Source organism: Oryctolagus cuniculus, chromosome 8 (assembly GCF_051225735.1).
Source record: "Oryctolagus cuniculus isolate XC-2025 breed Fujian yellow rabbit chromosome 8, ASM5122573v1, whole genome shotgun sequence".
NCBI classification, from domain to species: domain Eukaryota; kingdom Metazoa; phylum Chordata; class Mammalia; order Lagomorpha; family Leporidae; genus Oryctolagus; species Oryctolagus cuniculus.
In genome coordinates this window covers 18,226,918-18,253,124 of record NC_142874.1, presented here as the reverse complement: position 1 = coordinate 18,253,124, position 26,207 = coordinate 18,226,918, and the positions used below count along the sequence as shown (strand labels likewise).

The window sequence follows — 26,207 nt, the reverse complement described above, 5'->3', positions numbered from 1 at the left end:
ATACACAGTTGTCTTCTGGCCCCCGAGTGACCCAGTGAGACCAGAAGAATGACCCAACTGAGCTGGGCCTCCCTCAAAGCCTTAATCATGTACAAATGACTATCGAAGCCAAGAAGTCACAGCGTAATTCTTTAGGTGAACAAAGATAGAAGTGCACAGATCACTGGGTATGTCTTCTATAAACTAAGCAAAGTAATGTGCTCTGCGTGTGAGAACAAGATTTTACATCATTCACTGGATTTACAGATTCACTAATATGGGCCATCAGTAAAATATGTTTAAAACAATAGAGATTTCCAATGAGAGACCTGAGCCTGGATCAAGGTGCAGCTAGTTTAGAGTAGGCCTCCATCTCGTAACTCGGGCCTGAACCCTAAGCCAAAAGCTCCTGAAAAGAGAATAAACTTCCCCTGCGATAAACTCCCCTAGCAACAGCCAATCAGCAGATAGCAGGGAAATGCCTAAAGTTCCAGGTGTCTTTTCAGGCAGTTAAGGTGCTTGATGACATCCTGAAACCCTGCGGTTTGCCACCTACACCCAAGCGGCTCAGACCCTATACTTTAGCCAATCATTTTAAAAAGCATCAACCCCAAAGCCATCTTACCACCTTTACTAGGTCCATTCCCACCCTTGGATGCACTAATCAATCAGAGAATTTATGGTGACTTAAGAATATTTCAGATGATTTTGCTTACAAAATTGTTGATGGAGCTCAGATGTTCTGAAAATTCCCATTGAGTCCTGGAATGTGATTTGGATATTGAAGGTTTATGGGCATCATTGAAGGACTGTATTACTGAATTTTTCCTAAATGACTTCGCATTGATGAAAATAAGATAGGAATTAAAATCGAGAAGACATATATGGAAAGATGCTATGATTCACGTTTTGCTCTGGACACAGTATAATGCCAAATTTTCCTACATAACAAATTAGTGGAGTGTGATCATGGCACTCTACAGTCAGGTAACTGAGCTTACTCTCTTTTAAAAGTGGGTGGGAACTGAGAATCACTTATGTTCTTTATGTCTTCAAGTTATAATATTTCATTATTAATGTATGATTTTCTGAAGATTCTTATAAAAGTAATATATGGTATAATGAACATCATCTTCAGGATATCCAGAATATTGAAAATAGTTATTTGTCCAGGAGACATCAACCATTTCATAAACGGTATAAAAACATAAATGTCAAAATAGGAAAAAAATGAATAATTACAAAACAAAAAATAAAAAGATAAAAAAAGAACAAAAGCCCCTCAAAATGAAAAATGAGAACATAAAACTCAAAAAACATAGGGACTGGCACTGTGATCCAATGGGTTAACGCCCTGGCCTGAAGTGCCAGCATCCCAAATGGGCACCAGTTCAAGACCTGGCTGCTCCACTTTTGATCCAGCTCTCCACCATGGCCTGGGAAAGCAGTAGAAGATGGCCCAAGTGCTTGGGCCCTGCACCTGTGTGGGAGACACAGGAAAAGCTCCTGGCTTCAGATCAGCACAGCTCCGGCCATTGCAGCCAATTGGGGAGCGAACCACCAGATGGAAGACCTCTCTCTGCCTCTCCTCTCTCTGTGTAACTCTGACTTTCAAGTAAATAAATAAATCTTTAAAAAACTCAAAAAAAATAGAATTAAAATGTGATTTGGTATGAACACGATTTTAAATCCATTCAAAGGATTTTATGGTATGCATCTTTATCAAATTTTGATGAGATTTTAGAATATGAGCTTTCATGAACTTTCTGTGACTTCATGATGAAAAAAAATGTATGAAAATGCTACCATGAAAAAAACTATGTGTGGGTTTAAATTTTTTGTGCCAATATCAGCTCATATTTTCATTCTGTTTTTATATATTTCACTGTATTCTTAAATACTGATTTTATAGTAACTGTTGCATGTCCCCTTGAACAATGGAATTGGAAATTCAAGACTGAAATGGGTTGAGCTGAAATTTTGGAATCAGATCATTCCATATTCCTTTTTGAATAAGTCTGTGAAGTGTGAAGTGTACAACATGATTTCCGCACAGTCAGAAAACATGACTCCTTTGAAGTCAGTTGCAAGCCAATTTGTTTATTTCTGGACAGAAAGAAAAATCTGTCAATTTTTTTTCTAAAAACACTCTTAGCTTCATGGTAGAGTGTAGGGAAATTGGTGATGTCCAGCTGTGAATATGCTACCATTGAATGAAATAAAATGATTCATTTTGGAGAGTTGGGCGGCCCCCTACTAGATGTGAGTTTTGCAGCTTGCTTTATAGGGTCGATTACTGTTGTTCCAAAGCACCAGATATGATGAGATGGTTCCATTTCTGTTGAAATAAAAAGTGAAATAATATTCTCAGATTCGGGAGATATCCCAATTCCTGATTAAAGAACTGCCCTCAAGATTTCCCCTAAGAAATGAGGTAAACATCATTAAACCAAAAGACACACATGAGAAGGAACTGATAATACATGTCTCCAGGTTATGAACCAAACTTCACCCTGTAAAAAAATTGCCTTTTGCCAATAATAACCTAGGTTTGCAGAGTGCTTGCTGGCACTACTGAGGAGAAGTTAAGAGGAAGCCCTGAGATACCATGCCAATGGAGCTCTTGAGTAACAGCGGACAGAGGACACAGCTGTGCCCTGGAATCCTCTTCCAATGCAGGATTCCGGTCAATCGCCCTACTTGACATGGGGTCAGATTCCAGGAGTGGCATTATTTATTTCACTGAAGATAAAACCTAAGTTTTCTTAGGACATATTCATAAAGTAAACTCAGTATGAGAGAGAGAGTGGCAAAAAAAGTACTTTAAAGCCAAGTGTCACACACTCATAAAGGAGTGTTTTCATGAGGTTTCTGAGACTTCATGCAGACAATTTAAGGAAAATATGTGTTATGAAAAAACCATAGATATTATACTTTCTGAACCCAACAAATCCCCACTCTTCATTTTTAGAAGATTTACCTTTATCTTTGAATACTCTTTGTGTACAAAGCATTGCAATTAACCCCTGATGAAGCAAAAGAATAAGGGCAGGTAAACTGAAAGGACCTGGTAGCTTGGAAAGTGTCCATTCAGTGTGCAACTACGAACACACATGGAACCACTTGATGCACAATGGTTGTCTTGGTGTAGGTGCCTCTTGGGCAATTTTCTACTCAGGAATTCCATCCATTCTTGGACAGAAACTGAATGTGTCAAGCAAAAATAGAAAACTTGTGCAAGCAGTCCTTCCTGTGAGGTTAAATGAAGTGCATGGGGAAAAAAATCCTAAGCAGTCATGGTAACTGTGCTCTTCTGTAACTCAGAAGTCAGAGGACAGTGCACTGGGTGGGCCCATACCAAGCGCAGGCTTGGCATCCTCTCCGGCTGGAGAATTCACTTGGTCATTATAGTGGACACTGGTCTGGTCTGCAGTAGCAGGGTAATTTGTTCTGCTGAAGAAACACCAGGGAGCAGGAAAAATAATGTTAGGTGAGAGCATGATACACTCATGGTGTGGATTTCAGGAGGTTTGAGACAGCTTAGAGATAAGCTTATGAAAAGATACAACTGATGAGCAAATTGATACCTAGAGTAATTGCTTTGTTGGACCAAAACAACTTCCTATTGTACCTTGATTCTTATATTTTAGTTTTTGTCTTTGAATACCAAATTGTCTTGCAGCATTAGAACTACTTTTAATGAAGGCAAAGAAAAAAATGAAACAAACTTGTAGCTTGGAAAATGTGAATTCAGTGTTGTACTGCCAACAAGTGTGAAGAAAACATGAAGACTATGTGGTCTTAGTTTATGGGCTTCATGGGCAATTCTCTACCAAGGAACTTCACCCACCAGGGGAAGAAACTGAAGATATTTCAAGCAAAGTTTAAAAACAAACATTTTGAAACAGTAGTCCTTAGTCTTATGTTAAGTAAAATACAGAGAAAAGAAAAGAAAATCTTAAGGAAAAGAGATCCTAACTCAGCTTTCCAGCCACTTGGAATGCAGAGGACAGAAGACATAGGTGGGCCCATCTAGGCTCAGGCGTGGCATCCTGTGCCATTTCGAGATTTTGGCCATTCACCCTACCTGGTATTGTGTCAACAGCAGCGGTAGCATCAAAGCACCTGTAGAATGACAAACAAAAGTTGTCAAGATATTTCAGACAACAGACCCATCTCAACATCTGATGGCAGCAAAAAAATTTGAAATCCAAGCAAATTGGCTCCTATTGTGGACTTGAATGAGTTTTCTGATACATCATTAAAATCAGTTTCTTAAAGTATGGATAATGAAAAAAAGCTCATAGTTTAATAATTTTAGAACAAAATTCTTGTTTAAATTCATTTTTAGTTTTTTTCCCCTTTTATCCTTGACTATTATTTGTATCTTAACAATCGCAACTACTCTTTCAGAAGACAAAAAGATTATGATAAAAATCAAAGGTCTGGTAACTTGGAAAGTGCCCATTTGGTGTTTCTCTAGGAGTCAAGGATAGAATAGGAGGAATACAAAATGGAGTAGATGAGGTTAAGTGCCCCACGGGAAATTCCCTGGCAAGGAACTCCATGCTTCCTGCACAGGATCTGAAGAGTCCAAGCCAAGTTAGAAAACTTCTACAAACATTTCTGCACAATAGTTCTTAGTGTAAAGTTTAAAGATTTGTACAGAAAGATAAAATCCTGGTGCTTTGGCACAGTAGGTTAACCCTCCACCTGCGGCACCAGCATCTCATATAGGTACCGGTCCTAGTCCCAGTTGCTTCTCTTCTGGTCCAGCCCTCCACCATGGCCTGGGAAAGCAGTAGAAGTTGGCCCAAGTGCTCTAGCCCCTGCACCCATGTGGAAGGCCTGGAAGAAGCTCTTGTCTGCTGGCTTTGGACCGGTGCAGCTCTGGCTAGTGTGGTCATTTGGGGAGTGAACCAACAGATGGAAGACCTTTCTCTGTCTGTCACTGTCTGTAATTCTACCTCTCAAATAAATTTAAAAAATCTTTAAAATAAAGAGAGAAAACCCCAAGGAATCAGGCCAGCTGTCCTCATAAGTAAGAAAAAGAGGAGAGAAAACATCAGTAGGCCCACTGCAAGGTTAGGCCTGATATCCTCTCCCAGTGGAAGATTTTTGTCAGTCACCATATTTGACACTGGGTGGGCTTCCCCTGGAGTGTCATTCATTCCGTTGCAGAAAAAAATAAAGCTCTCTTAAAACATTTTCATAAGACAGACTCATCTCAGTACCAGATAGTAATAACAAATTACTTTAAATACCAGCATCCTACACTTACAATGGGGATTTTCATGAGGTTTCTGAGACTTCATGTAGAAAAGCTAAGGAAAATATATGTTCTGGATTCATTTTTAGGTGTCTAATTTTACCTTTGAACACTATTTGTGTAGAAAGCACTGAAATTACCCTGCATTATGGCAAAGGCATAAGGAGATACTGATACTATCTGGTAACACGAAAAGTGTCCATGCAGCGTGCAACTGTGAGGCAACGATAGAATAACAATGCAAAACACTTTTCTTATTTTAGGTGCCTCTTGGGCAGTTCTCTACCCAGGAATTCCATCCATTCTTCATGCACAGAAACTGAGGATGTCAAACAACATTAGAAAACATGCGCAAGCATTCTAGAAAATGTAGTTCATACTGTGAGGTGAAATGAAGTTTATCGGGAAAAAATATCCTAAGGGATCATGTCAACTGTGCTCTCCAGTAACTCAGAAGACAGAGTACAGTAGACACGGGTGGTCCCATAGAAGGTCAGACTTCTCACCTTCTACCACTGGAGGATTTTGGTCAGTGAATATACGTGACACTGTTCTGGTTTGGAGTGGTGGGGGAAATTTCTTATGTTGAAGAAAAACCAGGAGTTATCTTAGTATATTTGAAGACAACATATTCATTTCAACATGGAGCAACAGTAAAAGAAAAAATATACTGAAACATAATACACCCATGATGTGGACTTCATGAGGCTTCTAAGAGGTAAGTTTATGTAAATACAATGAATGAAAACTTGATGCACAGGTTTAACAATCTGGGGGAGCAAAACAAGTCCTCATGCTAACTTCCTTCTTACATTGTTTAATTTTTGCCTTTGAATGCATTGTGTACTGACCGTTACACTACCCCTTGGTAAAGCCAAAGGAAAAGGATGGAAAAAAATGAAAGCAACTGGCAAGTTGGAACATTCCCACTCAGTGTACTCCAGCAAACAAATGATAGAAAAACAAGAAGCAAAACACTAGTCTTAGTTTAGATACCTCAATGACAATTCTCTACTAAAGTACTCCTTCCTGTGAGGAAACTAAGGTTTTCAAGCAAAGTGAGAAAACTCAAAGATATTTTTGAAAAGTAGTCCCTAGTGTTAGGTTAAAGGAAGTGCATAGAAATGAAGAAAAATACTAAGGAATGATGCTAACTCAACTCTCAGTAACTCAGAATGCAGAGGACAGAAGGCTTCAGCTGCCATTGAAAATTTTTTTTACTCTGTCATCATACCTTACACTGATTCGTACTCCAGGGTAGCATTAAATCACCTGTGGAAGGTAAATCAAAAGTTTTCTTAGGATATTTTCAGAACACAATCATTTTATCAACTGACAACAGGAAAACATTATTTGAACCCATAGAAATACATGCTCAAAATGTGGATTTTCATGAGTTTTCTGACACAAGATAAACATAGGTTTATTTTTGTTTATTTATTTATATATTTTTGACAGGCAGAGTGGACAGTGAGAGAGAGGCAGAGAAAGGTCTTCCCTTGCCGTTGGTTCACCCTCCAACGGCTGCTGCGGCCGGCGCACCTCAGTGATCCTATGGCAGGAGCCAGGTACTTCTCCTGGTCTCCCAAGGAGTGCAGGGCCCAAGCACTTGGGCCATCCTCCACTGCACTCCCTTCCCTAGCCACAGCAGAGAGCTGGCCTGGAAGAGGGGCAGCCGGGACAGAATCCGGCACCCTGACCAGGACTAGAACCCGGTGTGCCGGCGCTGCAAGGGGGAGGATTAGCCTAGTGAGCCGCGGCGCCGGCCAGACATAGGTTTATAAAGATAGGTACAATGAGAAAGCGGCTCATAGATTTAATAATTCAGCGACAAAAATGCCAATTTCAAATATATCCTTAGATTCCTTATTTTTATCCTTAAATATCGTTTGTGACTTACCAATTGCAAACACCCCTCAATAAAGAAAAAGCCAAGTATAGACAAAAGGAAAGGATACGGTAACTTGGAAAGTGCCCATTCCGTGTTCTGCTGGGAGCCACACAGAGAACAACATGAAACAAAAGCTTTGCCTTAGATTAGAGCCCTCAAGGACAATCTCTGCTGAGCAATTCCATCCTTCCTGGAGAACAACCGAAGAGACCGAGTCAAGTTAGTGGTCACATGAACATTTTGAAAATGGATTCTTTGTGTAAACTTAAAGAAACTGTATGGAAGTAAGAAGAAATCCTAAGGAAATACACCAAAGTGCTTTTCAGTAACTAAGAAGATAAAGTGCAAAAGGAAAGTGTGGTCCCACTCTAGATTCGGGCTGAATATTCACACAGTGAAGATCATGGTCAGTCACACACCTTGACACTGATTGGATTTCCATTGTGGTGTTACTTATTCTGTTGATGGAAAGAACTAAGGCTGTCTAATGATGTTTTCAGAAAACAGACCCATATCAATATGCACATGGTGTAACATAAATTATTTTACATCCCACCATGTTTAATTCATAATGATGATTCTCATGAACTTTATGGTACCCCAAAACAGAAGTAAAGGAAAATGCATGAGAACAAAACAGATAGATAGGAGAGTTGTTAAACAATTCCTATTTTAAATTTCTTCAAGATGTTTTATTTGTATTTGAACAGCAGCTGAGAACAAAGCATCAGATGACCTTAGGCTATAGCAAAGGGGTAAAGATAGACAATCGCCAAGTTTCTGGTAACTTGCAAAGTGCCCATAGAATGTGCAGCTGTTGGCCAGTGAGAGATGATGCGCTTCCACATGACGGTCTTGTACAGGTGTCACGTGGGCAAATCTCTATCGAGGAAATACGTCCTTCCGTGGCAGAAACTAAAGGTTTCAGGAACATTAAGAAAACATAGCCAAACGTTCTGGGAAAAGCAGCTCTCAGTATTATCTTGAAAGCATGGCAGACATACTGAAGAGGAGTTCTCAGAACTTATGCCACGTGAAATCTTCAGCATCTCATAGATCAGAGGACATAAAACATATGGACCCCTACTGAGCTGAGGCATGGTATCATTTGCCACTGGAAGGCTCTGCTCAGTCACCATGCCTGATTCTGGGTTTGACTCCAGTGAGACTATCATACTTCCTGTGGAAGAAAAAACAAAAGTTGCCTAAGCAGATTTTCAGATGCAGATCCAACTCCATGTCAGAAAGCAGGAACAGAAGTGATCTCCAACCCAAACAACACATTCTCATAATGTGGATGTGCACAAGTTTTCTGAGACATAATAAGGGTAAGTCTACAAAAATCCAAATTAGGAGAAAATGGGGAGATGTTGTCATGTTTTGAGAGAAAAACAACTGGCAAGTTGAAAATCATTCTTAGAGGTTTATGTCCTTGGCAATCATTTGAGTTTAAAGAATTTCCCTTCCACTTGGAGAAAATGAGACAACAGTCATAGATGAAAAGAAAGGATCCAGTAATTCAGAAAGTGCTCTCTCCATGTCCCAGTGGGAGCCACGAAAGAACAATATGATGCACAACCCACTGTCCTAGTACAGGAGCCACATGGATAACTCCATCAGGAATCCGGTCCCTCCTGGACAGCAACTGAAGACTTAAATTCAACATGACAAAGTCATGCAAATATTTAGGCAAGTTTATCCTTCATGGAGGGCTCCAGAAATGTAGATAGGATGCGACAAGCTACTAAGCAACCATGCCGACTCTTCAGTAAAGCAATAGACAGAATACAAATGACACGGTTGACACATGCCAAGCTCAGGCATGCCCTTCTCTTCGCATGGAGGATTTGGACCAGGTATATGTGTGGCAATGGTTAGGATTTCCAAGTTGGTTAGATTGACTCCGCTGCAGATGTACCTAAAAGTGTCTTCGGATAGGTTGAGAAAACACACTCAACCTGCTATTACAAGCAAATCAATGATTTGACATCCCAGCAAATGGCACTCAAAATCAACACTTTCTGGAGGTTTCTGAGACATCATAAACTAAGAATCAACTACATATCAGAAGTACCAAATGCAAAGCTAGAATACTACAAGGAAAAAAGTGTGTGGCACGTGGTGGTATAGAACTTGTGTACCAAGCATTGCAGTGACCATAAACAGCTGCAAAAGCATAAGGAGAGAGAAACTGAACATCTTTGTGATCTTGGGAAGCGCATACTGAGTGTAGAGCCACAGGAAGCAAACTGGCTGTCTCAGTAAATGTGCCCCAGGGGCAATGTTGTACCTAGGAACTCTATCCTTCCAGGCCAGAACATCAAAGGTTTCCAGCAACCTAAGAAACACAAAGGAAAAATGGAAAAAGCAACCCCTAGTGTTCAGAGAAAGGATCAGCAGAGAATATCAAAGGAACTTGTAAGGCATTCTGGTATTTGAGCACATCAAGTGCTCAAGAGAACAGAGGTTAGAACAGAAGTGTACCCAAAGGGAGACTGGTGCTAGCATCATTGGACACATTTGGAGTTTGATCAGTTATCAGACCATCCTAAATGTCAGATTCCCATGTAATCATCAGGTCTTTCGGTAAGGGAAAGAAAATAAGTCCTCGGTGATTTTTCACATCAGAGAGGAATAAAATCAGTATTTCTGAAACACAGAGATGAACACACTCACAATGGATGTTCCTGACAATTCTGACTCATGTTCCTGTACATGCAAACATACATTATGGGAAATGGCTCATGGATTTCAAACAGCTAGAGTAAAATCATTTCCTGCGCTCCACTCATTCTTAAAGGTTTTCTTTCTGTCCAGGGACATATCTTGATACTCCTAATTGCAAAGACAATTCCAGACAGCCAAAGAATAGAGAAAGATGTAATGAGAGATCTGGTAACATACAAATGGCACAAATGGTGTCTACCTGGGAGACAAGTAAAGTCACAGGTAGTCCAAGAGTGTTTTTTAGTTTGGTACCATCTCAGACAATATCTGAAAAATTTTCTACTATATTTACAAATGTTCGAATGGGGAACACAGGAATGGAACAACATGCAAATATAGGTGCAGGTTGGCTCCACTGCACACTGGAGCATTAGGTTCAGCGAGAAGACTTGACACTTGATTAGAGTTCTGCTATTATTTCATCCATGGAAGGATCCAGGCATACTGAACTGAGTGACTGAGAAGACAGATTTCATTCAGCATTAGTATAGAGTAACAAAAAATAACTTCCTAACTAAAGAGTAAGGAAGAAAAACTAAAAGGCTCTGCGAACATTCAAAAATGCCGAGTCGTTATGCAGCAGTGTTCAGCCAATGATAGGACTCACGAGGACAAAAGGCAGTCATGGAGGACACGACTTGCACACGAGCACTTCTACACTGAAGAAATGCATCCATGTTAAGCAGAAGGATGAAGATTCCAAAACAGGTAGAAAACACAGACATATTTTCAGAAAAGGAGACACTTAGCAATAACATTCCACCACAAAAATGTCACGTCAAAAAGGAACAACAGCAGTAACTCTAAAGCACAAACCACACATGAGCCAAACAGATTGTTCCTAAGTTCAAATGGGGGCGCTACAAGTTTGGGGACAACGATCTGTAACAAGATTACAGAGACCACAGAACCTACAAAAAACCAGAATGAAACAGAAAATCTTGGATTCACAGAAAGAGGTCACTGAGAAAAATGTCCTGAATCATGGCAAATTACAGGAAACAAAGTACATATTACAGTGCAAAGGCAAAATGGGCACAGAGAGACAGAGAAAACTGTACCACTCAGAGACAAAAAAAAAAAAAAAAAAGGGAAACCTTTAAGGAAGGTGAAGAAAATCGAAGCAAAACAGACTGAAAAAGCAGCGTTAAAGGCAGTTCAAACACTGGAGGAAAAAATGAAAGATCTATGTAAGCAAAAGACAGAGAAATCCTAGGTCACAGGACACCTTCTGGTAACAAGGAAGCACTTTGCAGAAGCTTCCCAGTCCCGGAGGCAATAGGAAAGCCCGTTCTCGCTCAAGGAGCCCCGGCAACCCAGCGGGCTCCCAGGGGCAGAGGACACAAGGCACACGGGGCCCCTACCGTGGTCGTGGTCGGGGTCGTGGTCAGCCTCCTCGGTGCTGGGAGTCATGGTTGGGAGCGGCACGTCCGGAACAGGTTCCCGGGTGCCGGGCTCGGCGTCTGCGGAAGAAGAAGAGACATCACGCACTTGGCCCGAGTGAGGGTCTCTGCCGACAACACACCTGCCTCCGCCTAGGAAACCAGGTAGAGCAATGTTATCCCGGCCCCACACCTCCCGACGCCTCATGTGGGTGGGTGCCTAGGTCAGTGCGGAGACAGCACGGGCGCCTGCCTGCCTAGGCCACAAAGAATCCCGGCCAAGGGAAACTGGTGGCACCGGGGCCAGGGCGAGGGCCCGCAGCAGGGCGCGCCGTCCCCCCTTGTGCGTTGGGCCGCGCAAGGCCTTGGTGCCACCCCACCCTCCGAGTGGGTTCCCCTCCTTGGCCAGGGCTGGCGGGCTAAGAGCGGCCCTTCCCTTCCACACGGCAAGGCGACGAGGAAGGGGAAGTGAAAGGATCCAGGAACCAGGCAAGGGCCACCTCCGGGTTCCAGGGGCAGCCAAGAAAGAACCTGACGGCACCCAGCCCCCTGTCTCAGGGGAGGGGCCTGGTGGGCACACCTCGAGCAATCCTCTGGGCCCTCCAGGACGGCAACGGAGCACCGTGTCCGGCACGGGCTCAGTCCAGCCAGGCCTCGCTGGACGGCTCCCCGCGTGGGGGCGAGAGGGGAGAAAAGCGGACGGAGCAACCGCGCCCTCTCTCATCTGCGCCCACTCAGGGCACGCAGGACAGACGGGCCCGCGTGGCTGGCTCCACACACCAGCCCGGGTCTGGTCTGGGCCACGAGCGCACGACTGGGAACTGGCCCATCCAGGACACTGGGTCAGATTCTCCTGGTGGCCCGCCGCACTACAAGGCAGACAACTCCCCAGCTGCCTGGGGGCACGGCACGGGTCCAGAACACGCTCGTGCCAGCGTCAGAGGGCACATCGAGGACTGGTCCTCAGGCAGCGGCCACGCCTCCTGGACGCTGTCCCGGGAGCTCGGAGACCAGCCAACGCCAAGAGGAAGGCAAGGACGTCTCAGGAGAGGCAGAGGCACAGAGCACCACCCTCGCGGAGCCCAGCGTGCCCGCGCCTAAGTCCGCTGCGCACACTGGGCCACCAGGGGCAGTGGGGCACTCCACGCCGGGTCCCATGAGGCTTCTGCACTCGCAGCCTCCGTGGCCACGCCAGGCATGCGGGCTGGGAGTGCTGCACCAGACCCCCGGGGTGGGTCATGGCGGGAGCAGACGTGGGGGGCGGGGAAGCCTACGCCCCTCCCGCACGGGTTAGCAGACCACCACGCAGAGAAACGCACAACCTGCGGACAGGCCCAGGCAGCGTGCAGCCAACCAGAGCACCCGGGAGGACACACGGCCCCGTCTCGGAGCGCCTGACTCGCACCGCGGCCCCTCTCTCCCCAGGGAGCACATCCTTCCCGGGCAGAGCCCCGAGGACGTCCCCGCAGCTCCAGAGCACAGGCCAGCGTTTCGGGACAAGGAATCGCATGGCGACACCTTCCCGGTCCCGGAGGCAATAGGAAAGCCCGTTCTCGCTCAAGGAGCCCCGGCAACCCAGCGGGCTCCCAGGGGCAGAGGACACAAGGCACACGGGGCCCCTACCGTGGTTGTGGTCGTGGTCGTGGTCGTGGTCGTGGTCGTGGTCAGCCTCCTCGGTGCTGGGAGTCATGGTTGGGAGCGGCACGTCCGGAACAGGTTCCCGGGTGCCGGGCTCGGCGTCTGCGGAAGAAGAAGAGACATCACGCACTTGGCCCGAGTGAGGGTCTCTGCCGACAACACACCTGCCTCCGCCTAGGAAACCAGGCAGAGAAACGTTCTCCCGGCCCCACACCTCCCGACGCCTCATGTGGGTGGGTGCCTAGGTCAGTGCGGAGACAGCACGGGCGCCTGCCTGCCTAGGCCACAAAGAGTCCCGACCAAGGGAAACGGGTGGCACCGGGGCCAGGGCGAGGGCCCGCAGCAGGGCGCGCCGTCCCCCCTTGTGCGTTGGGCCGCGCAAGGCCTTGGTGCCACCCCACCCTCCGAGTGGGTTCCCCTCCTTGGCCAGGGCTGGCGGGCTAAGAGCGGCCCTTCCCTTCCACACGGCAAGGCGACGAGGAAGGGGAAGTGAAAGGATCCAGGAACCAGGCAAGGGCCACCTCCGGGTTCCAGGGGCAGCCAAGAAAGAACCTGACGGCACCCAGCCCCCTGTCTCAGGGGAGGGGCCTGGTGGGCACACCTCGAGCAATCCTCTGGGCCCTCCAGGACGGCAACGGAGCACCGTGTCCGGCACGGGCTCAGTCCAGCCAGGCCCCGCTGGACGGCTCCCCGCGTGGGGGCGAGAGGGGAGAAAAGCGGACGGAGCAACCGCGCCCTCTCTCATCTGCGCCCACTCAGGGCACGCAGGACAGACGGGCCCGCGTGGCTGGCTCCACACACCAGCCCGGGTCTGGTCTGGGCCACGAGCGCACGACTGGGAACTGGCCCATCCAGGACACTGGGTCAGATTCTCCTGGTGGCCCGCCGCACTACAAGGCAGACAACTCCCCAGCTGCCTGGGGGCACGGCACGGGTCCAGAACACGCTCGTGCCAGCGTCAGAGGGCACATCGAGGACTGGTCCTCAGGCAGCGGCCACGCCTCCTGGACGCTGTCCCGGGAGCTCGGAGACCAGCCAACGCCAAGAGGAAGGCAAGGACGTCTCAGGAGAGGCAGAGGCACAGAGCACCACCCTCGCGGAGCCCAGCGTGCCCGCGCCTAAGTCCGCTGCGCACACTGGGCCACCAGGGGCAGTGGGGCACTCCACGCCGGGTCCCATGAGGCTTCTGCACTCGCAGCCTCCGTGGCCACGCCAGGCATGCGGGCTGGGAGTGCTGCACCAGACCCCCGGGGTGGGTCATGGCGGGAGCAGACGTGGGGGGCGGGGAAGCCTACGCCCCTCCCGCACGGGTTAGCAGACCACCACGCAGAGAAACGGACAACCTGCGGACAGGCCCAGGCAGCGTGCAGCCAACCAGAGCACCCGGGAGGACACACGGCCCCGTCTCGGAGCGCCTGACTCGCACCGCGGCCCCTCTCTCCCCAGGGAGCACATCCTTCCCGGGCAGAGCCCCGAGGACGTCCCCGCAGCTCCAGAGCACAGGCCAGCGTTTCGGGACAAGGAATCGCATGGCGACACCTTCCCGGTCCCGGAGGCAATAGGAAAGCCCGTTCTCGCTCAAGGAGCCCCGGCAACCCAGCGGGCTCCCAGGGGCAGAGGACACAAGGCACACGGGGCCCCTACCGTGGTTGTGGTCGTGGTCGTGGTCGTGGTCAGCCTCCTCGGTGCTGGGAGTCATGGTTGGGAGCGGCACGTCCGGAACAGGTTCCCGGGTGCCGGGCTCGGCGTCTGCGGAAGAAGAAGAGACATCACGCACTTGGCCTGAGTGAGGGTCTCTGCCGACAACACACCTGCCTCCGCCTAGGAAACCAGGCAGAGCAATGTTCTCCCGGCCCCACACCTCCCGACGCCTCATGTGGGTGGGTGCCTAGGTCAGTGCGGAGACAGCACGGGCGCCTGCCTGCCTAGGCCACAAAGAATCCCGGCCAAGGGAAACTGGTGGCACCGGGGCCAGGGCGAGGGCCCGCAGCAGGGCGCGCCGTCCCCCCTTGTGCGTTGGGCCGCGCAAGGCCTTGGTGCCACCCCACCCTCCGAGTGGGTTCCCCTCCTTGGCCAGGGCTGGCGGGCTAAGAGCGGCCCTTCCCTTCCACACGGCAAGGCGACGAGGAAGGGGAAGTGAAAGGATCCAGGAACCAGGCAAGGGCCACCTCCGGGTTCCAGGGGCAGCCAAGAAAGAACCTGACGGCACCCAGCCCCCTGTCTCAGGGGAGGGGCCTGGTGGGCACACCTCGAGCAATCCTCTGGGCCCTCCAGGACGGCAACGGAGCACCGTGTCCGGCACGGGCTCAGTCCAGCCAGGCCTCGCTGGACGGCTCCCCGCATGGGGGCGAGAGGGGAGAAAAGCGGACGGAGCAACCGCGCCCTCTCTCATCTGCGCCCACTCAGGGCACGGAGGACAGACGGGCCCGCGTGGCTGGCTCCACACACCAGCCCGGGTCTGGTCTGGGCCACGAGCGCACGACTGGGAACTGGCCCATCCAGGACACTGGGTCAGATTCTCCTGGTGGCCCGCCGCACTACAAGGCAGACAACTCCCCAGCTGCCTGGGGGCACGGCACGGGTCCAGAACACGCTCGTGCCAGCGTCAGAGGGCACATCGAGGACTTGTCCTCAGGCAGCGGCCACGCCTCCTGGACGCTGTCCCGGGAGCTCGGAGACCAGCCAACGCCAAGAGGAAGGCAAGGACGTCTCAGGAGAGGCAGAGGCACAGAGCACCACCCTCGCGGAGCCCAGCGTGCCCGCGCCTAAGTCCGCTGCGCACACTGGGCCACCAGGGGCAGTGGGGCACTCCACGCCGGGTCCCATGAGGCTTCTGCACTCGCAGCCTCCGTGGCCACGCCAGGCATGCGGGCTGGGAGTGCTGCACCAGACCCCCGGGGTGGGTCATGGCGGGAGCAGACGTGGGGGGCGGGGAAGCCTACGCCCCTCCCGCACGGGTCAGCAGACCACCACGCAGAGAAACGCACAACCTGCGGACAGGCCCAGGCAGCGTGCAGCCAACCAGAGCACCCGGGAGGACACACGGCCCCGTCTCGGAGCGCCTGACTCGCACCGCGGCCCCTCTCTCCCCAGGGAGCACATCCTTCCCGGGCAGAGCCCCGAGGACGTCCCCGCAGCTCCAGAGCACAGGCCAGCGTTTCGGGACAAGGAATCGCATGGCGACACCTTCCCGGTCCCGGAGGCAATAGGAAAGCCCGTTCTCGCTCAAGGAGCCCCGGCAACCCAGCGGGCTCCCAGGGGCAGAGGACACAAGGCACACGGGCCCCTACCGTGGTCGTGCTCGGGGTCGGGGTCGTGGTCGTGGTCGTGGTCGTGGTCAGCCTCCTCGGTGCTGGGAGTCATGGTTGGGAGCGGCACGTCCGGAACAGGTTCCCGGGTGCCGGGCTCGGCGTCTGCGGAAGAAGAAGAGACATCACGCACTTGGCCTGAGTGAGGGTCTCTGCCGACAACACACCTGCCTCCGCCTAGGAAACCAGGCAGAGCAATGTTCTCCCGGCCCCACACCTCCCGACGCCTCATGTGGGTGGGTGCCTAGGTCAGTGCGGAGACAGCACGGGCGCCTGCCTGCCTAGGCCACAAAGAATCCCGGCCAAGGGAAACTGGTGGCACCGGGGCCAGGGCGAGGGCCCGCAGCAGGGCGCACCGTCCCCCCCTTGTGCGTTGGGCCGCGCAAGGCCTTGGTGCCACCCCACCCTCCGAGTGGGTTCCCCTCCTTGGCCAGGGCTGGCGGGCTAAGAGCGGCCCTTCCCTTCCACACGGCAAGGCGACGAGGAAGGGGAAGTGAAAGGATCCAGGAACCAGGCAAGGGCCACCTCCGGGTTCCAGGGGCAGCCAAGAAAGAACCTGACGGCACCCAGCCCCCTGTCTCAGGGGAGGGGCCTGGTGGGCACACCTCGAGCAATCCTCTGGGCCCTCCAGGACGGCAACGGAGCACCGTGTCCGGCACGGGCTCAGTCCAGCCAGGCCTCGCTGGACGGTTCCCCGCATGGGGGCGAGAGGGGTGAAAAGCGGACGGAGCAACCGCGCCCTCTCTCATCTGCGCCCACTCAGGGCACGCAGGACAGGCGGGCCCGCGTGGCTGGCTCCACACACCAGCCCGGGTCTGGTCTGGGCCACGAGCGCACGACTGGGAACTGGCCCATCCAGGACACTGGGTCAGATTCTCCTGGTGGCCCGCCGCACTACAAGGCAGACAACTCCCCAGCTGCCTGGGGGCACGGCACGGGTCCAGAACACGCTCGTGCCAGCGTCAGAGGGCAGGCACATCGAGGACTTGTCCTCAGGCAGCGGCCACGCCTCCTGGACGCTGTCCCGGGAGCTCGGAGACCAGCCAACGCCAAGAGGAAGGCAAGGACGTCTCAGGAGAGGCAGAGGCACAGAGCACCACCCTCGCGGAGCCCAGCGTGCCCGCGCCTAAGTCCGCTGCGCACACTGGGCCACCAGGGGCAGTGGGGCACTCCACGCCGGGTCCCATGAGGCTTCTGCACTCGCAGCCTCCGTGGCCACGCCAGGCATGCGGGCTGGGAGTGCTGCACCAGACCCCCGGGGTGGGTCATGGCGGGAGCAGACGTGGGGGGCGGGGAAGCCTACGCCCCTCCCGCACGGGTCAGCAGACCACCACGCAGAGAAACGGACAACCTGCGGACAGGCCCAGGCAGCGTGCAGCCAACCAGAGCACCCGGGAGGACACACGGCCCCGTCTCGGAGCGCCTGACTCGCACCGCGGCCCCTCTCTCCCCAGGGAGCACATCCTTCCCGGGCAGAGCCCCGAGGACGTCCCCGCAGCTCCAGAGCACAGGCCAGCGTTTCGGGACAAGGAATCCCATGGCGACACCTTCCCGGTCCCGGAGGCAATAGGAAAGCCCGTTCTCGCTCAAGGAGCCCCGGCAACCCAGCGGGCTCCCAGGGGCAGAGGACACAAGGCACACGGGCCCCTACCGTGGTCGTGGTCGTGGTCGTGGTCGTGGTCGTGGTCGTGGTCGTGGTCAGCCTCCTCGGTGCTGGGAGTCATGGTTGGGAGCGGCACGTCCGGAACAGGTTCCCGGGTGCCGGGCTCGGCGTCTGCGGAAGAAGAAGAGACATCACGCACTTGGCCTGAGTGAGGGTCTCTGCCGACAACACACCTGCCTCCGCCTAGGAAACCAGGCAGAGCAATGTTCTCCCGGCCCCACACCTCCCGACGCCTCATGTGGGTGGGTGCCTAGGTCAGTGCGGAGACAGCACGGGCGCCTGCCTGCCTAGGCCACAAAGAATCTCGGCCAAGGGAAACTGGTGGCACCGGGGCCAGGGCGAGGGCCCGCAGCAGGGCGCACCGTCCCCCCCTTGTGCGTTGGGCCGCGCAAGGCCTTGGTGCCACCCCACCCTCCGAGTGGGTTCCCCTCCTTGGCCAGGGCTGGCGGGCTAAGAGCGGCCCTTCCCTTCCACACGGCAAGGCGACGAGGAAGGGGAAGTGAAAGGATCCAGGAACCAGGCAAGGGCCACCTCCGGGTTCCAGGGGCAGCCAAGAAAGAACCTGACGGCACCCAGCCCCCTGTCTCAGGGGAGGGGCCTGGTGGGCACACCTCGAGCAATCCTCTGGGCCCTCCAGGACGGCAACGGAGCACCGTGTCCGGCACGGGCTCAGTCCAGCCAGGCCCCGCTGGACGGCTCCCCGCATGGGGGCGAGAGGGGAGAAAAGCGGACGGAGCAACCGCGCCCTCTCTCATCTGCGCCCACTCAGGGCACGGAGGACAGACGGGCCCGCATGGCTGGCTCCACACACCAGCCCGGGTCTGGTCTGGGCCACGAGCGCACGACTGGGAACTGGCCCATCCAGGACACTGGGTCAGATTCTCCTGGTGGCCCGCCGCACTACAAGGCAGACAACTCCCCAGCTGCCTGGGGGCACGGCACGGGTCCAGAACACGCTCGTGCCAGCGTCAGAGGGCACATCGAGGACTTGTCCTCAGGCAGCGGCCACGCCTCCTGGACGCTGTCCCGGGAGCTCGGAGACCAGCCAACGCCAAGAGGAAGGCAAGGACGTCTCAGGAGAGGCAGAGGCACAGAGCACCACCCTCGCGGAGCCCAGCGTGCCCGCGCCTAAGTCCGCTGCGCACACTGGGCCACCAGGGGCAGTGGGGCACTCCACGCCGGGTCCCATGAGGCTTCTGCACTTGCAGCCTCTGTGGCGACGCCAGGCATGCGGGCTGGGAGTGCTGCACCAGACCCCCGGGGTGGGTCATGGCGGGAGCAGACGTGGGGGGCGGGGAAGCCTACGCCCCTCCCGCACGGGTTAGCAGACCACCACGCAGAGAAACGGACAACCTGCGGACAGGCCCAGGCAGCGTGCAGCCAACCAGAGCACCCGGGAGGACACACGGCCCCGTCTCGGAGCGCCTGACTCGCACCGCGGCCCCTCTCTCCCCAGGGAGCACATCCTTCCCGGGCAGAGCCCCGAGGACGTCCCCGCAGCTCCAGAGCACAGGCCAGCGTTTCGGGACAAGGAATCCCATGGCGACACCTTCCCGGTCCCGGAGGCAATAGGAAAGCCCGTTCTCGCTCAAGGAGCCCCGGCAACCCAGTGGGCTCCCAGGGGCAGAGGACACAAGGCACACGGGCCCCTACCGTGGTCGTGGTCAGCTTCGGTGCTGGGAGTCATGGTTGGGAGCGGCACGTCCGGAACAGGTTCCCGGGTGCCGGGCTCGGCGTCTGCGGAAGAAGAAGAGACATCACGCACTTGGCCTGAGTGAGGGTCTTTGCCGGCAACACACCTGCCTCCGCCTAGGAAACCAGGCTGAGCAATCCTCTGGGCCCTCCAGGATGGCAACTGAGCACCATGTCCGGCACGGGCTCAGTCCAGCCATGGCCCGCTGGACGGTTCTCTTCCCAGGGAAACTAGCGGGATTGGGGGTGGGTTTGGGCCTGTGTCAGGGTCGAGTAGTTGGGTCGCTCATGGTTTGATTTCACCCCTCTCTCCATTTTGTTTGGCCACCTGTACAGTGTCTAAAGGGCTCAAGCCATGTGGAGACCCTCATGCACCAGTGGTGTATGTACGCTCTGGGTGTAATGGGAAGTACAATTTGTAATCTCAGTTAACCTGACTAGCATTCTGGCACTCTTTTCCCAGGAGACACGTCCTTCCTGGGCACATATCCAAGGTTCCTTCACAGCTTGAGAGCAGAGCCACTTATTTCTTGAGAAGGAATCACTTTGCAACAAATCGGAACGTTAAAGAGCATGTGAAGTGAAAGGATGCAGGAACTTGCAAGTGCCACCTTGGTGTTCCAGTGGGAGCAAAGAACCTTATTTCACCCAGACCACAGTCCCCTCTAAGGGGCTACGTGAGTATACCTCTAGGAATTCTCTGGTCCCTGCAGGACACTACTGCCAACCCCAGTTCTCATGAACCATGTTCAGCACATGCTTAGTCATGTCACTCCCTCGTTGACGCTCCCGCCATGTGGGAGAAATTCTTATGCAGCTGCACAATCTCCTCTGTGCTCACTCACAGGGCAGAAGGCAAGCGTGGCCGCACCGCTGTTTGGTCCGGTCTTTTTCCCTAGTGGAGGATTGGGGCCTGTCCCATTCAGGGCACTCTTTGAGGCTCATGTTGGGTTCATGTACTCCATGTCAGACAAATCTCAAAGTGTTCAGGCATGCTTTAAGAACACACTCATTCCAGCAGCAGAGATCAAATCCATGACTTCACGTCAGGCAACAGCCATGCTTCGTGGACACGTTTCCCGGGGTTCTGAGACCAGCCGAAGCAAAAAAAAAAAATGATTGTCATGTTGGGTTTCAAACTCCATAGAAAACAAATATAAATGTCTTAGGCAGGATTGGGGAACCCACTCGTTCCATGTTTCAATTAGTGCATCTCTTTTCAGGCGGTAACACTGTAAGTCACAGATGTAATGAAATTTCTTTTAACTATCATTTGTCTATTTGTTGTGCTAGGGAGCCAACAAAGTACAATATGATGCCCAGTTCACTTTCTTAGTAGGGATCCTGGTGACAGTCTCTGTGAATTAATCTTTTCCCTCCTTCACTGCAACTGAAAACCTCAAGTGCCATTAGCCTTGCCCTCATATAATTGGTAAATTCAGTATTTGGTGGATGGCTCCAAGCATTTAGGGATGAAAGGTGAAAATGCAAAACCACCATGCCATCTCTCTAATTCAGTATCTGTTGTCAGAGAAAAGCAGCATGTCTGGGCATAGAAATGTTTCTTCATTTCTCCTCTTTATGAATTAGTTTTTATTGAAAAGAGTTCATGGTTTAGCCAAATGCAGGGTTAGCACTTGGATTTTTGCTTTGTGTTGGAGTGAAGCTGCTCTAGGAGTCTAGGCTCTCAGCGTTCATCAACGTTCATCAATGGTAACTGTGTCTATGAGTGTTGCAGTGGTATAGTCTGCTGCAGTTCATAAGGATAGAAGTTGGGCTTGAGCTGAATATGGGTTTCTTTATCTGTATATCTTTGGTGCACCGAGAGTTCAATTTCAGTCTTGCCAGAGAGTGTGACAGCCAGGACCTTGTTCTTGGTGCTGAGAGAGACAAAGTTGACCTCCCCCTTGTCCTACTGGCAAGCCTTGATGATTCCAGTGATTATGGAACCAATTCCTGTGACTCTATACAGATGGGCCCTTCCTCAGCTCATTTCTGTGCTAAGAATTGCCCTTCCCCTTTCAGAAAAATAAGAGGATAGGCATAGATGAAATGAAAAGATCCAGTAATTAGGGAAATGGCCAGTATCCCGGTGAGAGCCAAGGAAAATGTGCCACTTTGCTAACCCACTGTCTTGGCATAGAGACAACAAGGGTGACTCACTCTCTAGGCATTTTATCCCTCCTGCACAGCAAAAGACGACTTCAATCCAAGTTAGGAAAGCTGCTCAACCATTTCGGCAAGTTAGTTCTTGAGGAGGTTTCAAGGAATTTTAGGAAAGATGGGATAAAATCCTCAAAAACCCTGACAACTGTTATTTTCAGTAACTCAGAAGACAGAGGACAAATGACATAGGTGGGCTCATTCCATGCTTAGTCTTGGTCTCCTTGCCCAGTGAAGGAAGTGTTTATGCCAGTCACACTCCCAGACACTGGGTCCAATTCTCAGGTAGATTTTATTTAATCCATTGAAGAAAAATCTACAGTTGTCTTGGGATAACTTTGGAAAACAGACCCTATGAGAGGTCAAGGCAACGATTTAACACCCCAGCATCAGGCAATCATCATGGAGATTTCCTTGAGGTTTCTGAGACCTCGTGAAGGAAAGGAGAGGGAAATACATATCATGAGTACAAGATGCAAAGACGGAATTCTTTTGGAGCTAAACAAAAGATTTTCTAAATTCATTGCAGATATATTATTTTTATTTGAGTAGCACTAGTCTACCAAACTTTGGAGTTACGATTTGAGGTAGCAAACGTGTGAGGATACAGAAAATGAAAGTCTCGGCAAATTGAGTGCTGATTTGGTGTACGATTGTGAAGCAGTCATGATTCCAGCAGAAGCAAATGGTTGTCTCAGTGTTTGTGCCTCATCAGCAATTTTCTTTCAAGGGAATCTGCCCTTCCAAGGCAGAAACTGAAGATGTCAAGCTAGTTAGGAAACACACATTCAAACATTTGTGAAAAAGAAGCTCTTAATGTCACATTAAAAGATGGGCAGAGAACATAAAATGAAATCCTAAGTAATTCTGCTAACTGAACACATCCAGTGTTCAGAATGCAGAGGTCAAAAGACAGATGTGGGCCCTGGCCAGCTCGGGCTTGGCATTATTTGCCAGTAGACGATTTTGTTCAGTCACCACATCTTACACTGTGCCACACTCCAAGTGAAGTGTGAACTTTCATGTTGAAGGAAAAACAAAACCTATCATAGTACATTTTCCAACAGCAGACCCTTCTCAACATCAGATAACTGGTAATGAAGTTATTCTGAATCCAAATACGATACAAGCACATGAAAGGAGATACATGCAAACATGCATTATGGGAAAATGCTGTGTGAACTTCCTTTTGCTCAAGAAAAAAAGATTCCTATTCTAAATTCTCTTACATGTTTCCTGTTTGTCCTTGGATATCATTTTGAACTGTAATTTTCCTTCCAGAAAATATAAGCACAAGAAAAATAAAGGCAAACGGCATAGTCAGTGTTCCCGTGGAAGCCAAGTCAAGAAAAATATGAAGTCAAAACCATTGCCTTAGTTTGGTAGTCACACTGGTCATTCTCTAGCAAGAGAGTTATTAATGGAGGAGTTCAATTCCAGTTAGGAAAATTATACATTTTGGCAAGTTGGTTTGTAGCAGGCGTTCAAGGCAGTGCAAGGAAGATTCAAGTACATGCTTAGGAACCACACCAATTGTTCTCTTCAGTAACTCAGAAGACAAGGTTCAGAAGGCACGCACAGGCAATCTGAAACTCGGGCCTAGCCTTTTTGCCAAGTGGAGGGTTTGGGTCAGTCACATTCTTTGACATTGGATCCGATTCTCATGTTGGTTTTATTGATTCCACTGTGGAAAAATCTAAAGCTGTCTTAGAATATGTTCAGAAAACAGACTCATCTCAGTGTAAGGTACAAGTAAAATCAACTCTGAAATCTCAACTTCATGTACTCATAAAGGGGATTTTCCTGAGGTTTCAGAGACCTCATGAAGAAAAGAAAAAGAAAACGTACTGGGGGCAGCCAAAATAGCTCAGTTGGGAGAGTGTTAGACTGAAGAAAAGGAAAATAGATACGATGAGAACCCACTGCACAAATTGAATCATTTTTTAGAATTGTTACTAATATAAAGAGAACAGATTTCGTGTATTTCACAGCTACAGTTCTAAGAAGAGAATCATAATTCCCCCCTCCCCCTCTCACTCTCTCAACCCCCTCTTTTCTTCCCTACTTTTCCTTTAAGTTTTACAAAGAAAAGCTTTCAGTCCACTCTATAGTCACAGGCTTAATTTATCACTAACCATATATTCAACAAGTAACAAAGTCGGAAGACTACAGTTCCACACAAGTATACACAAGGCCTAAGAAGAGCAATCATATCACAAAGTATCCATTTTATTCCTAAGTATTTTTTGTATTCTACATCACCTGCCACATAGCAGAGAAAATAAATATATTTGTCTTTTAGGGACTGGCTTGTATCATTAGGCTTAATGGTCCCCACTTGTATCCATTTCTATACAAAAGACAGGATTTCATTCTTTTCTTTTTATGGCTGAGGAGTATTCCACAGTGTGTATATACCACATTTTCTTAATTCCATTATCAGTTGATGGATATCTGGGTTGACTCCACATCTTAGTTGTTGTGAATTCAGCTGCAATAAACATGGGGGTACAGATGACACTTCACATGCTGATTTCATTTTCTTTGGGTTCATTCCCAGGAGTGGAATGGATCAGTCATATGGTAGATCTATTTTCAGATTTCTGAGGAATCTCCATACTGTCTTCCATAATGGTTCTACTAGTTTACATTCCCACAAGCAGTGGGTTAGGGTACCTTTTCCCCACATCATCACCAGCATTGATTGCTTTTTGATTTTTGGATGATAGCCATCTAACTGGGCTGAAGTGAAAAATCATTGTGGCTTTGATTTGCATCTCCCTGCAGACTAGTGATCCTGAGCATCTGTTCACCTGTCTATTGGCCATTTCAATATTTTGAGCAGGAAAATTCCTTTCTAAATTCATTTCAGGTGTTTTATTTTTATTTAAATTCCACTTATATACAAAACATGAGAATTACTTTAAGAGGCGCAAAAAGGATAAGGACAGAAATACTGAAAATCTATCTTGAAAATCAATGATTGAATTTTGCAACTGTGAGACAGTTACAGAATAACTGGATTCAAAATGTTTGTCTTAGGGTAGGTGCCTCGTGGGCAATTTTCTACCAAGGAATTCTATCCTTCCAGGAAAGAAACTGAAGATTTCAAGCACATCGATAACAAGGCGCAAACCTTTTATAAACTATCCTTTGGCGTTAGGTGAAAGGAATTTTAGGGACATTTAAAGGAAGCACGCTCTTGGTACTCTTCAGTAACTCAGATTGCGAGGACAGAAGACGCAGGTGGTCCCTTTACAAGCTCAAGCTTGACTTCTTTTTCCTTTGGAAAGTTCTGGCCAGACACCATACCTTTAATGGGTTCAGACTCCGGTGACAGTGTCATCTTTTCCATTGACGAGAAAACAAAAGTAGTGTTAGTCTATTTTCAGTCACTTTTCAGTATCTGATTGCAGGAGAAGAATTTGTTTGGAATGTAAATATCATTTGCTCCCAATGTGGGTTTCTTTAAGTTCTGAGACATCATCAAACTAAGTATATCAAAGTATGTCTCTGAGAAAATGATGCCCAAGTTGAATACTCATTGTGAATCAAACCAATTCTTGTTTTGAATTGAAAGTTTGAGGTTTAATCCTTGAAATCATTTAAATGAAGAATCTTGTACTTTGGAAAAGTACCCATTAGTTTTCCACAGGGAGCCAAGGATAGAATAACATCATTGACTCATATTGGAGATTGTCTTGCAGTTTCTGAGACATCATGAAGACAAGTTTATGAAAGAACAATTAATGAAAAAATGATTTATAGATGTACTACTTTCTTGAGCAAAACAAATCCCCATCTTTCATTTATTCTAAGGTTTTTATTTTTAACTTTGAGTACTATTTATGTACACAACATACAAAGGTGACATGTTGGTACATGAAGGCACCAAATTTGGAACACTGGCAAGAAGCCTCTATGACATGAGGTCTTTTCTGTTCATCCCTAACACTATTCCCTTTCAAAGGGTTTCAAAGAGCACTGGGACTTGGGATGTGTCAGCTACCACAGAGTACCAAGCCTCGCCGATGCTTCAACAGGAACACACTGATTATATGGGAGAGAGTAACTCAGAAGTGTATGTGGAAATGCATTTCAAAGAATGAACTTGTCTATGCACACACTGTTTCTAGTTGTATCATAAATACCTATAATGAAAAAGTGTGCATTCATCTGAATATGTTTAGCAGCGAAGTCACATACTACTTTAAGTCCACGTTTCCTCAGCACATGAGGCACTCTCATTTGTAAGGGCTACACTTACATTTGGTTAGAAAATGGTTCCATAGACTAGATCAACACACGATCTCTCTGATGCACACATCATTTGCGCAAGAGTGGCGTGGTAAGTCAAGTACATCATCTTATCTGTGCTTTGGTCTCAGGACACCATAAAACCTCCTGCTCTGTGCTACCCTTGTGAAGACAGAGCAGGTGGAGTCATGGGAGGGGTGGCATTACTCTTGGGGTTAGCCCTGAGCTACAGGACATC

At 49.7% G+C, this 26,207-nt stretch overlaps 1 protein-coding gene across 9 annotated transcripts in view; it reads right to left on the bottom strand.

Moving 5' to 3' along the window:
• Positions 1-2,059: 2,059 nt before the first annotated feature.
• Positions 2,060-26,207, bottom strand: part of LOC138843586 (rho GTPase-activating protein 20) — a 92,222-nt gene continuing 68,074 nt past the window's right edge. For 7 of the 9 annotated variants that reach the window (XM_089302059.1, XM_089302060.1, XM_089302064.1 and 4 more), the window contains 9 exons: positions 19,511-19,594; positions 17,846-17,968; positions 16,177-16,299; positions 14,531-14,635; positions 12,872-12,988; positions 11,231-11,329; positions 6,483-6,520; positions 4,067-4,104; positions 2,060-2,317 (listed from right to left, as the gene is read on the bottom strand). In XM_089302059.1, the coding sequence (XP_089158185.1) occupies positions 4,096-4,104; positions 6,483-6,520; positions 11,231-11,329; positions 12,872-12,988; positions 14,531-14,635; positions 16,177-16,299; positions 17,846-17,968; positions 19,511-19,594 (698 nt within the window). In that variant the 3' untranslated portion in view covers positions 2,060-2,317; positions 4,067-4,095. Of the gene's footprint in view, positions 2,318-4,066; positions 4,105-6,482; positions 6,521-11,230; positions 11,330-12,871; positions 12,989-14,530; positions 14,636-16,176; positions 16,300-17,845; positions 17,969-19,510; positions 19,595-20,394; positions 20,589-25,024; positions 25,059-26,207 lie in introns of those variants that run through there. The other 2 variants (XM_089302067.1, XM_089302065.1) reach the window with 2 other exon arrangements.